The following is a 14,362-nucleotide window of genomic DNA, read 5'->3' as shown; positions in this document are numbered from 1 at the left end:
GTCTCGAAAAACCAAAAAAAAAAAACAAAAACAAAAACAAAAACAAAACAAAACTATATACCAAGTAAGCCTATGAACTGAAAAATTCAAACATATGAAGAAGCCTAAAGAAAAGATAACAAGAGTATGAATTAGCTTCACTTCAAATGCATTTTATAGAACTGCCTAAAATGTCCCCATAAATATTCCGAGAACGTCCACTAGATGCTCAGCATTAAGAGTGCTTGCTGCTTGCAAACCCTGGGTTTGTTTCTCAGCACCCACATCCCAAGCCTCACAAGCATTTCAACTGGAGATCTGAGGGATCCGATGCTCTCTCTCTCCTGGCCTCCAAGGGCATCAGGCACACATGGGGGTACACATGCATATATGCAGGCAAACACTCATACACATAATAAACAATCACTTTAAAAATATTAATAAACTCATTGGTAGGCTATGCTCACATGGTATATTAAACATAAGTCAACTTTATGTTTTTACTTGAACCCTTTCTTCAAGAGGGCTCATAATATATGAAAATGTTCCAAAATCTGAACAAACCGAAGTGTAAGGCATTTCTGCCCCTCAGCATCTCAGGAGAACGGTGTAACCCTGCAGTGAATCCTGAGGAAAAGGGCAGACAAGAACCTGAGTTTTGTCTAGGAGTACTCAACTATTTCAACATACTTTTTGACTTTATAAATCTTAATAAAAGAAGAAAACATGAAAACAAATGAAGCTATTTTGGACAGAATTATAACAAATTTGTCAAGCCTGCAATGCTCTAAAGTTAACTTTATGTGGCAGTCAGATCTCTAAGCTCTCACAGTCTTTTCTGGCCTTCACGGAGCAAAGAAATGGTATGTGCTGAATTAATGAAGCACGGCCAACCCTCTACATTTGGGACTCGCTTCAGTTTAAACAAAATCGTGAAGTCTGTAAATACTATAAAATGCAAGTCCCTACTTAAGGAACTTGCTTCCTTCACACCTCAGTAACTGGACCGAACTTGTTTATTAGGTCCATGAGAAAAGGACCAGTTTTAATGTTACATACAGTAACCTGACATATAATCATTCCACCATTTCAGACAAGAAATGAGTGACTATTTTAACAGTGTTGGGTAATAGCCTCGGGTCATGAGGAATTGTGTCAGGTTGTATTTGGCAATAGCCCCGAGCTATGAAGAATTGTTTAGCAAACCAGGATTGATGGCCCACACCTTAATCCCAGTACTAAGGAGACAGAGGCTGGTGGATTCTCTGTGAGTTAGACGCCAGTCTGGTCTACAGGAGTTCCAGGACAGCCAGGGCTACACAGTAAGATCCTGTCACAAACAAACAAACAAACAAACAACACTTAGTCCTAGCCTGTTTAGTTCCACCTGCAGAGACAAAATGCACTGGTAACATAAGCAACTCACCCTGCCAAACCACACACACACACACACACTCACACACACACGTGCAGGTACGTGCACACACACACACACACATGTCCCCAAGCCTCTCTGAATGCACACAAACTTCATCCCAATTATTAACCCCATTTTAATACAGAAACTCCTTGAAGCAGCTCTCCTTCCCACCCAAGCAGCCATTCTCCACTGCAGTGGACGTGAAGAGGACAAAAGATTTATCTCTCGCCGGGTGGTGGTGGCGCACGCCTTTAATCCCAGCACTCGGGAGGCAGAGGCAGGCGGATCTCTGTGAGTTCGAGACCAGCCTGGTCTACAAGAGCTAGTTCCAGGACAGGCTCCAAAGCCACAGAGAAACCCTGTCTCAAAAAACTAAAAAAAAAAAAAAAAAAAAAAAAAAAAAAAAAAAAAAAGATTTATCTCTCTTCAGTAACAAGGCCGACCAAGACCGCCCTATCACACCCTGATTCTACAACAACAAGACCCCACCCCCAGAGCCTTCTTATCCACATGGATGCTCTTTCCCCATAACTGCAGCCTCCCTGAGGGCTGACACCCTAACTGTCTGCACTCCCTGAGTCACCCTTCTTTCCTTCCCCCCGCAGTTCATTACCGCTCATCCTCTGACGGATTATTCCTAAAAAGACTAATCAAGTCCTGTGAGTCTGACCCAAAGACAAATCCTAATCCCAACCTCTGCCGCCAGTTTCCATCTCACCAAATGAGAGTTGTTACCTCCCCTAGACGAGCAGTTAGGCTTCACCATGGGCTTCTGGTCGGGTGACACAGATATTTACTAGCATTTGCAGACACCTTTCCAGGATGGGCTGAGGCTTTCACAGCCACAAATAAGAGGGCACACAGTTCACACACTACTCTCTGAGATCATCCTTTGCTTGCCCTCCTCCACACAGACAGGCAATGGCCTTGACTTTCTCTCTTCGACTACCCAACCCGTCTCCAAATCCCCAGGAAATTCCACCTGTCTTAATGGAAGTAGAGAGGATTAATAGGCCATAAATGTCTCCTGTCTTCACCTTTCCATACTCAAAAAGGCTCCCCTACAATTTCACTCCACATCTCTAGGTCTCACCAAGCTCAAGTTAGCCAGGCTCTAGTTTCCCAGCTCTCCCCATCAGAGAGGCAGACTGCATAGGACCAGAAACAAATTATCCCCACTTGGCTCCCAAGCTGTCTCACCAAGTCCCTCCAACAAAGACTACTGTACTAGCTTTTACTGCCCAGAGGTAACTGACTAGCCCTTATCCAACCTGGAAGCAACCTTAATGTACCCCTTCTAAAACTGAGATCGCAGCCCCCCTCTAGCAGGAAGCAGTTGCCCCAAAGCTATGACTCTTCCCCTTTCTCCTTTTCACCCTTTCAGAATTGGGATATGTTGGGTCATAGCCTTGAGTCATGAAGAACTACATCAGGCTGTACTGGGTGATAGTTCCAAGTCAAAATGAGTGGCTTAGCCCCAGACTGGCCATTCAGTTCAGATCCTCCTCCAGAACAGTATGTCCAGGTAGTACAAGCAACTCACCTTGCCAAACTGTGACAGGGCAAGACACCGTTTCTGGTCCTCCATCTTGTATTCTTGCTGAGGCCATGTCAGATTTAACTAAAATTTGATCTCCTGGATGGAGAATCCCATGGACAAATACCCAACTCTATTCTAGGAACCCATGGTCAAGATGCCCTGGATAATTTAGCTTAGCTTTTTGTGCAGAACCCCCTCTAGCTAACCACTTAGCTTCTGTTAAACTGCTTGCTTCTCTGAAAAAGCACTCCCTGCAGCTGCCAAGCGAGCCAGAACATGGTTTGTGCCTTTAAAATCCCCTTGGTCTAAATGTGTGGTGCTATTACTGAGGTCCTGAACACATGAGTGTAGTCCCAGCCAGCAAGAATAAAGACTTAACTGGCTATACACTGTGTCTGAGTGCTCATTTCTGGTGGGTTCCCATAACAAAACCTCAAAAATGCTGTAAGTTCCTGGTAGATACATACATGCATGTATGCACATATGTTTTAAGTTTTAATTACTGTGACTAAAAGGTCTATAAAACAAAAATATTTCTAACCTGTAAGCCCCTTAAGGACATATACTTCCTGAAATGTTGGAGGCTATTGTTTATGGAAGACAACAAGACACATGTTTTCACTCCCTAAACAAGTTTGTTTGACCAAACTGCACTGGATGTGCTTGATCATATGTAGGCAGAAAGTATACCGGCAGGAAGTATGTCAGAATACATGCTTGCCCCTGCTTGGTTGTAGATGGCAGGGAAGAAGTATGTTAGGATTTATGCTTGCTCCTGATTGGACCTTACAGGAAATATGGTATCTTATGGGTTTGCCTTTATAAGCCTCTGCAAAATGTGACTCGTAGCCATTTTCTGGGAGCCAGAGTCTATCATCCTGGCTAGTATTTAATTAAAACTTGCTTCAAATTTGGCTCAAAAAATTGTGGTAGTAGTCTTATTCTCGATTGATGGGATTAACAATATGTTCCTCAGCCTCTCTAAATGAGCTTAACTTTCATCCCGTGAAAAGGTTGGGGTCAGGCCCATCATTGTCTCAATAAAGCAGTCGTCTGCTTCTCTGCTTTATTTTTCTTACAAACATCAACTTAGGTAAGCTCTTTATGGCATCTTTTCACTTCGAGGCATATGAAGATTTTACTTTTAAGCATATACTAGTACCTGGAGAAATCACATAAAATCTATTTGCCTCCAAGTCATCTTTAAAATAAAGAAGCTAAGGGTCTGAGAATGTAGCTTTGTGGTGGACTTTGCCAGACACATGCGAGGCACCAACACAAGAAACATATTTGTTATGCTACTTTCTAGATTTTATAGCTGAAAGATAGCCCCATGATAGCATATTCTGTGTGCTGCGAATATGTGTTGCTTTTATTGGTTGATAAATAAAATTGCTTTGGCCTATGGCAAGGCAGAATATAGCTAGGCAGGAAATCCAAGCATAGATATAGGTAAAGCAGGGGACTGCGGATGAAGCTGGCAAGCTGCTGGGACAAGATGTACTAGAACAGGTAACACCACAAAGCCACACGGCAATACACAGATTGTTAGAAATGGCCTGATTTATATGTAGAGTTAGCCAAGCAATTATAATTAATATTAAGCCTCTAAATGATTATTTTATAGCCAGCTGCAGGGAGCAGTGGGCGGGAAAAATCAGTCCAGTGAGACTGTCAGGACACAGAAAACTTTCATCTATAGCCCCAAGCCATGAAGAATTGCTTGACCCACTTAGTTCCCCAGCCTGACCGCTTAGTTCCACCCCAGAAACAGTATGTCCAGGTAGCACAAGCAACTCTCCTTGCCAAACCACAAAAAAGGCTGTAACTTCCTAGGAGATACAGACATACATAACATTATATCATAGACTTGAGTCAGAACAGACTTAATTTGATTCTCCATTTTATTGCCCCCACACTAGGGGTGCTACCTAAGTTCTGTGTCTCTGTTTCCTAAAACACATAAAATGGGGATGAACACTCACTTCTAAAGAGGATGGTGAAAATATGCATAAAGCACACAGATGTGGCTAACAGATGTTGCTTCTTTGTCTTGTCAGTCTGGGCAGCAACCCAAACAACAGAGTGGGAATAAAACCCTTGTTAAGTGGGAACGCATCAGAACTTTATGACCTCATTGTTCATATTAAGAATACAGACACACTCACTTCTGGCAAAGTTGATTGAAAAGAACTTTAGGAGAAAGGGGTCCTTTTTCCGCCTCCTTCATACTGTGAAGAAACAGGAACAAGGCTGAAGTCAATGGTCCAGGGCTTGAAAGTTCCACCACTAACGGATCCTTTGAAAACATGATCAATGCTTTGTCAGAAATACATAATTTTAAAACAAAATATTATCAAGAATCTTAAAGCTATAGTTTATTTAACTGATAGTAACTAAACTGTCTCAAGTGTATTAACTTTTAGTCCTTCATATATAAAATATTTAAAAAGAGAAAATAGGATTAAATGCTCTAAGAGACTGAGTCACTCAATCTGACTGTATTGCAGTTGGAACAATGGACCCCAAAGAACTAGGAATTTCCCCGTAATCTCATGCTGGGAAACAGGACCTGTGCCAGCCAGATGGGAAAACTGATTTTACACAGTTCTAATTCCTTGCCAGATCACTTAACAGGATGGGACTGACGCCCTTGCATATCCTCGGTCTTCTATTTACACTTTCCTCACTTCAGGACCCCAAGGATGGACATAAGGGTTTGCTGGATCTCTTTGGTCCTTCTTCCCAAATGTGGTCATACTCAATAACTCTTTTTTCCTCCTTTCCATTTTCACTTGGCTCTTCTTCAGTTGGTGTATTGAGAAGGACAACTTGTTGGACCTGATATGAGGCACAAGTTGTGATCCCCAGGTTGATAACAATGCCTTGCTTAAAAAAACAAAACAAAAAACCAGTATTTTCAATATCTTCTGCCTCTTACTTAATCACAAGCCTGGTGAAATCATCAATCCTCAGTTGTTTCGACCTGCAAATTTTTCTACAAGCAAAATTATAAATCTGCTTGGTATTTGTACAAATTCACAAATAAACACAAATTATATTTACTAGAACTTCACTTTACTGTCCGGTCTCATTTGTTAGGGACAAACGGCTAACTGAGGAGTCTATCAACAACATATCAGACAGGATGCTGGCCAGCTTTCCCAGCACCACTCAGTACCTGTGCCTCCTCCTGGCACTTCTCATTGCACTCCCTACCCTAAACCTCTCCCTCCCAGGGGCTGGGTTTCCACTTCCTCTGGCTCTTCACCTCTTGGTTAAGCCACCTTAGTCAGCAGCTCCTCTCCTGCTCTGCCTCCCCATCTCAAGGTCTGGTTTAGTCTGTTGGTCATGATCAGCCTGGATTCTGTCTGCATTCTCCCTTACAAAATTCTTCTCCATACTTTAGAAGCCATGTTTTTATTTCATTTTTTAAAATTCATTTACTTTTCCCCTTTTACTAATAAAGGAAGGGATGGGGAATTACATGACAGAATGGTATGTTACATCTTCTTTTAAAGGAGATACAAAGCTCAATAAATAGCACTTTGTTAAGGACTAAGCCATTTTAGGTCTTTTCCCCCACCAAGCTTTGCTCTCTTGTTAATCCCTCTCGGTCTCCTGGGAGGTGTGATCCAGAACACTGCACCGAAGTCCTTAAACTGCTCTCACAAGCGAGCTGTGAGCCACACGCTGTCTTCCTGTAACTACTTGTATCACGTGCACATACATACAAAGCAATTACTTTTCTATTTTATTTGTGTGGTGTTAGAGACTGAACATATGCTAAGCAAGCACTCACTCACCTCTGAGCTATATACCCAGCCCTGTCGTCTTAAAAAAAAAAAAAAAATCGGTTTTGAAAGTCTTGCTCAGCTCCAAGCACACCTGTAACTTAGCCTCCGAAGTACCTAGAATCCCATACAGGAGCAATCACACCCTATGCCTTTTTTATTTATTTTTAAGATAAACACAGGGTCTCAGCATGTTGCCTAGGCTGCCTTGAACTGCTGGGATCAAGCCACCACCTCGCTTCAGTCTCCCGTTCAATTGCCTGGGACTACAAGCACAGATACTACACTAGCTCTCCGTAACTACTTCTGGCTACTAGTGTCAGCCCTTTCTGTCCAAAGCCATCCAAAATATACAGACAATTAAATAAAGTAAGCCAACTACTCATTGTCATGATGCAGAAGTTCTCACTGTGATGAGTGTGTCAGTAAGGGGTGGTATAAGAACCTATACAACTTTGGACTTTGGTTAACTCTGGCACAGAATCTAAGGAAAAGAGGATGTCCTCTAGACAGATGCCATCAGCAGACAGGAAGTTACCACTGACTATCTCATCAAGTCTAATCCACAGAGCTAGAGAGGACTGAGGTAGGTCTGCTACACTGCCTGCCACTCGCTCTCGCGTTACCCAGCGTGGGTATTACGTATTGGGTTTTCTTTTCTTTTTCTTTCTTTCTTTTTTTTCTGGTTTTTTTTTTTTTTTTTTTTTTTTTGAGACAGGGTTTTGCTGTAGCTATCAAGCCTGTCCTGGAACTAGCTCTTGTAGACCAGGCTGGCCTTGAACTCACAGAGATTCCCCTGCCTCTGCCTCCTGAGTGCTGGGATTAAAGGTGTGCACCACTACTACCCAGCTGGGTATTGGGTTTTCTGAATGGCAGAGTAAACTTGATAGATAAATTACAAAATGGCCTTACTTTGCTCTTTTTTGTCCCAGTCAGAGACCTAGCGCAAGGTTGCCTGACTGTGAGACTGAGTAACATGGTCTGACTTTGGGTATTTTAGGCCAGCTCTGAATGCCAGTGATTGCTCTTCTTGTTATTCTCTTCCTTTCTCATTAGCTTAAAATCCCATCATCAGACTAGCCTTTAACTCCCTTTCCAAGAAGAGCCTGTGAGAAGGCTGTGTGGCAGGTGATGGCGCCTGCCATCAGGCCCAATGACCTGAACTCAATCCTCAGGAGCCACACTGGAAAGAAGCGAATCCCACAAGTTGCCCTCTGACCCTGCACCTGTGTCATGGCACACATACATACACACCAAATAACTAAACTATTAATAAAAATACATTAAACCTGGCCAGGCAGTGGTGGCACACACCTTTAAGCTCAGCACTCGGGAGGCAGAGGCAGGTGAATCTCTGTGAGTTCGAGGCCTACAGGGTGAGTTTAATAGCAGCCAGGAATACACAGTGATACCCTGACGCAAATAAACAAACAAACAAAAAGAAAGAAATTAAACCTTCAAATATTAAATATTTAAATCTACGTTTAAATAACAGCGACAACAACAAATCCTAAATTTAAATAAATGTTACTGTTAGCTACAAGACTCCTAGGCATTTTGTTCAATAAAAGTTCTGACTCTTGTTTTTTCTAGTATCCGCAAATAATTGCCTCAATATCTATTTTTTGATCCACAATATTTCTGAACCATAGCATACCTTAAAGTTACAATTTCTGAAAACTTTATCTGATTATTTTTACAATATTTTTGAATTATGTTTTAAAGCCCTCAGACTACAGTCCCATTTGGTAGCTTAGAGAAACAGAAAAGAAATATTTTGACGACAGGCTATTATGTTTCTGTAGCTGTTGTACTGTTACTCACCAGCTGTGGAGCTGACGAAAGAGAAATCTTGAGTTTGGTGCCATCCTCTTTTATCTCATTCATCAGTTCAAAGAGAATGTGAGTCTGAGCCAAGTTCTAAACAATAGAGAGTCAAGCCTCCATTCAGTTAGTGTGTTCCTGACGTGATGGTTAGTGTGTGTTCCTGATGTGATGATGTCAGTGTGTTCCTGATGTGATGACGTCAGTGTGTGTTCCTGATGTGATGACGTCAGTGTGTGTTCCTGACATGATGACGTTAGTGTGTGTTCCTGATGTGATGACATTAGTGTGTGGTGCTGATGTAATGATATGAATGGTCAGTGTTCAGTTAGTGTGGTTCTGATGTGATAACATGAAATGTTCTCTCTCAGTGTGTGGTTCTGATGTGACGACACAAAATGTTCTCAGTATGTGGTTCTGATGTGATGATGTGAATACTCTCAAAGATTCCAATCATAACCAGCACAACAAAACATGTCCACTTAAAATCTTACAGATTTAACTGACTACAATTTATGTGTCTGTCAGTATGATACTACAAGACAACAGACTTCCAAGTAGCACTGTGGAGTATACATACAATAATGACTAACAACTACTCCAAACAAAGAAAAGCAGAAAGAACTTTCTAGAATAACATTTAACAGTTACTGGACAGTCTCCACGGTAATGTGTCTATGCTCATATTAACTAGTTCAAATAATTGTTTACAGTTTACAGATCATTCTGGTGACTCTTACCTGAATGACTGCATTAAAAAAGCAAGTGTTTCCTAAATTTGTAATTCCTTTAACAGACGGCACACAGCTGCCTTTTCTTCCCTTCTTTATTTCACCTGTTTCACGTTTTTCTTCACAGAGTTTTATGATTCTAGAAAATGCACCTGTGAAACATACGTAAGTTACAGAAAACTTATGTCATGAGATATAAAATTAAATGTCACTTAATAATTTAGATATATCATTTAAAATCAAGTAAGACTGAATCTTTGAATTTAGTGTTCCTGAACAAGACCACAAACTCAGTATCTTTGGTTTTATATTTTACTGCTATTGAATTGAACTCATTTTAATATAGATATCTGTACCTTTACATGGCAGAATAATTTCCTGATGCATTTAAAAGCTTATAGGAAAATAGGTGAAAACAAACAGAAAAGACCTTCCTTGTAAATACAGTTCCCCACAGAAAAAGAAATGAGTGCCTAAAGACAAGCTATTGTAAGCCTCGGGAAGGAAAAATGAGAAATGAGCTATGAAATTGTTGTTGTGCCAAAGGATACGCAAGGGTTCAAAATGGTAATGAACACTTGGGTCATGGGAAGTAGAGGTAGGGTGGTCAGAGATTCAAGGTCATCTTCAGCTACAAATAGAGTTTAAGTCAGCCTGGGCTATGGACAAACAAACCACTGGCTTCAGGCTGCATAACACATCAGTCCAAGGTGGACAATTTGAACATCAAAGTAAACAAGAGTAGTAAAATAGATGATTACCGAATGAAGGCATATTAATAATAACTTTTTTATAAGATGAAATAGTGAGAATTTTTTAATTCAAAAACATTTTAATGTGCATTGGTATTTTGCCTACACGTATGCCTGTGCATGCAAGCCTGATGCCCACAAAGGCCAAAGAGGGCATTAGGTGCCTGGAGATGGAGTTAGAGATGGTTCTCAGCCACCATGTGGGTCAGGGAAAATCAAACCCTGGTCCTCTGAAAGAGCAGCAAGTACTCCTAATGGCTAAGCCATCTCTTAGCTCCACAAGGGAAAACTTTTCTTTGATTTTGAGACAGGTCTCACTATGTAGTCCTGGCTGTCCTGGAAATCACTCTGTAGACCAGGCTAGTTTCAAATTCACAGAGATCTGCCTGCCTCTGCCTCCTGAGTGCTGGGACTAAAGAAAAGCATCATTAACCATGCTCAGAGGGAAAACTTCTGATGAAAAGATGACGGCTAGTTAAAAGAAAGGACCAGGTCAGGAAACTACCATCTTACAGTGACGCCCTTTGGTAAAACTGGCAACTTTCCTATGGGTTTGAAAATTTAAAAATTGAAACAGTTAATGGGATCACAGTATACTACAAAAAGTAAAATATCAAGCTTTGTAACTGATAATTTAGATAACTAGAATAGATCTGAAAATTGCATTTGATTTTTATTTGGTTTTGAAACAGGGTCTACATAGCTCTAGAGACAGGATCTATGTAGCTGTGGTTGGCCTAGAACTTGCTATGTAGATGAGATAGATTTGAACTTGCCTCAGCCACCCTTGGGCTGGAATTAAAGGTATGTAACACCATGCCCAGTTGAAAACTGCATTATTAGTTTGTGTCCAATGACAACGTAAGAATGAAGAACAGTTTCGACATTTACAAACTGACATGTCGATGATATCTACGCAACAGATTACTGTGACTCAAAATCATCATACAGGGCACTGTGAACAGCTTACTTCATGGACTGTGCCTAGCACAGAGGAAGCCCTAGGCTCATTCCCTATACTACAGAGCACCAGGCTGGGGGAATATGCATGTAATTCCAGCATGTGGAAGGTGGAAGCAGGAAAATCAGAAATTCAAGGTCATCCTCAACTACATAGGGAGTTTGAGACCAACCTGGGACACGTAAAACCCTGTTGTAAAAACAAACAAACAAAAACATTTAGAGTCATCCCTCGATATACCCACAGTAGACCACACTTCTAGAACTCCTAGAATGCAAATACTCAAATCCTTCAAATATATTTTGGGAATACATCAGGCATAAAAAGGCTAGATTTCTACTAGTGTTGCTGTCTGATCTTGTGGATATTCAGTGATAATGGATTCTTATTTATTTTACTCACATATATTAATTTTATGTAATAATGAGTTTTGTTGTGACATTTTCATGTATCTAATGTTTTTGTTATCCCCATCCTCCTTTATTCCATTCTTGGTCGCCTCGTCACCTTGCTCATCCCTGCTTCCTAGTCAACCCCATTTCTACATCCCATGTTGTTTTGTTGTCAGTGGTGCTGTTTGGTGACCCATTTTTCAATGTTTCCTACAAGATCCCAGCTGAGGAATCATTTACAAGTGGATGTGCCACTAAATGTCTCTGTGTCAGGTGTGGTGGCACATGCCTTTAGGTCCAGCACTGTCTCACACAGGTTAAGTGATCTGCTCAAGGACATAGCAGTAATATTCCAATTATAAATCCATCTCTTTACAACCTAAACTCATATCAATGACCCATGTTCAAAGAAAACAACTATAAAAGACAGTCGATTAAGATTCTTACAGATCTAGGTGTATGCAGCTCTGAACAAATGAATCCTCAAAAGATTTTCCTTTCTTGAACAACCTTAATAAGTGCTGTTCTGCTATGTAACATATCTGAGATGGGGGCTCATGTAGCTGTTTTCCCTCCAGTGTTCAGGATTTCAATTATCAACATGCCAGGTTTTCTTACGTGTTGGGGACTGAACTCAGGACTCTTAGTCCAGCACTCTATCAACTGAACTACATACCAGCCCTGTTCTTTGAACTTTTCACACACACACACAAAAAAAAAACAATGGTTGGGAGAAGTAAGTTACAGAAAGTAACTACACAGAGATAAATAATACACAAATCCACTTGGAAAAACAGTCCTAGAAATAAGTAACATTAAATTATTTTCGATATATCCTTTATGTATCTCTGTACCTCATTCATCCATCACTTTTAAAAACATCTGGGATGACATCCCAAAGTAAACAATGTTCATAAGACCATCTGGACAAATCTGCAGGCAAGAAAAAAAAGCATAAACATATGGAAAACCAGATTCCTCTTCCCTTCAGCAGGAAGGAATGGCAAATGTCAAATCTGGAGACAGCCACGCTTCACTGTGCGATGCTTTGCAGCACCACCTGGCTCTCCATGCACAGCCACCAAATATGGACAGCGCTGCCAGAAGAACATGCCCACAGGGCAGCAGCAATAAACACAGTGGATTTCACGGTTAAATAGCCACTTGACACAAGTGGCAAGGGTCTGTCTGCTCACTTTTGCGGTAAGTCTATGAGAAAATAGCCAGGATGTAACAATGCTGTTAGACTTGGGCATTAAATACACCAGAGAATTTAACCAGAAAATATAACAGTATTTTCTGAAAGCTACTTTTTTAATTAAAAAAAATAAATAGGAAAAGTTTTATAATACAGAAGAATTTAAATACAGTCAGTTTATGGAATGCCTACAGTCTGCCAGGTATTATATGAACCACCATTTATATTATATAGAATACTTAAGATTTATGACCAGAAAGTATAGAGCTGGTACCGAAAGCCTCAAGTTTATAGTATTATCTCAGCAGAACTTTCAGGACCTACATTTGTGGATCTAGTCACTAATGAACTGTCTGCAGAGAGCTAAGATTCTAGTTTAAAATGGGGGGGGGGGGGTGTGTATCTGAATTAGTCAAATATTAAACACCTAAATATTAAACACCATAAAATTGGGCTGCAGGCAAGCCTGTGGCAAGCCTGTGATTGATAGGAGAAACCGTCCCTTGTGGGTAGGGCCACCCCAGGGCTAGTAGTCCTGGGTTTTATAAAGCAGGCTGAGCAAGGGAGTAAGCAATACCCCTCTCTGGCCTCTGAATCAGCTCCTAACTCCAAATTCCTGTCCTCACTGCTTTTTGATATAGAACTGTGGGTGAAATCAACACCTTTCACTCCAGATTGCTTCTAGTCATGGTGTTTTATCAGAGCAATACTAACCCTAAGACATTAAATTAGGTGGATTTGATACTCAGCACAAAGAGCCTCCACCAACCTGACATATGCAGGCTAAACAAAATCCCAAACAAGTGTACAGAGATGGGTAGCCTCTCAGATTCCAAGTGCAGCCTTCATGGCTAAGGGTCGTCTTCAGCACATCTTGTAAAAGTAGTATTAACATCCATTACCCCCCCCCCCAGCAGCTATACCTTCCTCTGCCGCAGCTTACACGGTAAGTCAAACCTGATACACCCGAGCCTCTGGCTCACAGGACTCTGCAGCGGCAGGGAAAGAGCTAGTGTTCATTTTGTGAAGATGCAATTAAGAGTAGAACTCTCAATTTGTGGCAGAGAAACTATTTACCTTTTAAAATGATACTAAACCACTTTCTAATTTTTACTATATAAGGTCACACTATTTTTGTTTGTTTAGTTTTGTTTTTCGAGACAGGGTTTCTCTGTAGCTTTGGAGCCTGTCCTGGAACTTGCTTTATTGACCAGGCTGGCCTCTGCCTCCCAGAGATCTGCCTGCATCTGCCTCCCAGAGATCTTGCTGGGATTAAAGACATGTGCCACCATTGCCTGGTTTAGGTCACAGTATTTTAATCCTTAGCTTCAGAACCTAATCAAACCATTTAATACTGTTCCATTTTAAAAACAAAAAAATATGTGGGTTGGGGGATGACATAAAAACACTTTCTACGCTGGGCAGCGGTGGCACCCACCTTTAATCCCAGCACTTGGGAGGCAGAGATAGGAGGATCTCTGTGAGTTCGAGGTCAGTTTGGTCTACAAGAGCTAGTTTCAGGACAGCTATGACTGCCTCAAAACAAAAGAAAACTTTCTAAAACAAACATACTTCAGGTCTTTGGTACCCCAAGAAGTATTACTGTAATGAACTCAACATGATATACATGATTTTTTTTTTTTTTTTTTTTTTTTTGGTTTTTCGAGACAGGGTTTCTCTGTGGCTTTGGAGCCTGTCCTGGAACTAGCTCTTGTAGACCAGGCTGGTCTCGAACTCACAGAGATCCGCCTGCCTCTGCCTCCCAAGTGCT

General features: G+C 41.1%; 1 protein-coding gene across 7 annotated transcripts in view; it reads right to left on the bottom strand.

The window, feature by feature from the left end:
* The window catches only part of Usp45 (ubiquitin specific peptidase 45), a 58,509-nt gene that overhangs the window by 27,005 nt on the left and 17,142 nt on the right, over positions 1 to 14,362 (bottom strand). For 5 of the 7 annotated variants that reach the window (XM_038347890.1, XM_038347894.1, XM_038347893.1 and 2 more), the window contains exons 6-8: positions 9,298 to 9,440; positions 8,558 to 8,653; positions 5,108 to 5,238 (exon numbers count right to left, since the gene is read on the bottom strand). In XM_038347890.1, the coding sequence (XP_038203818.1) occupies positions 5,108 to 5,238; positions 8,558 to 8,653; positions 9,298 to 9,440 (370 nt within the window). Of the gene's footprint in view, positions 1 to 5,107; positions 5,239 to 8,557; positions 8,654 to 9,297; positions 9,441 to 12,247; positions 12,327 to 14,362 lie in introns of all 7 variants that reach the window. The other 2 variants (XM_038347895.1, XM_038347896.1) reach the window with 2 other exon arrangements.

Source organism: Arvicola amphibius, chromosome 11, assembly GCF_903992535.2.
Source record: "Arvicola amphibius chromosome 11, mArvAmp1.2, whole genome shotgun sequence".
In the NCBI taxonomy this organism is placed as follows: Eukaryota; Metazoa; Chordata; class Mammalia; order Rodentia; family Cricetidae; genus Arvicola; species Arvicola amphibius.
Note: the sequence above shows the minus strand (reverse complement) of the source record. Positions and strands in the feature narration are given on the sequence as shown.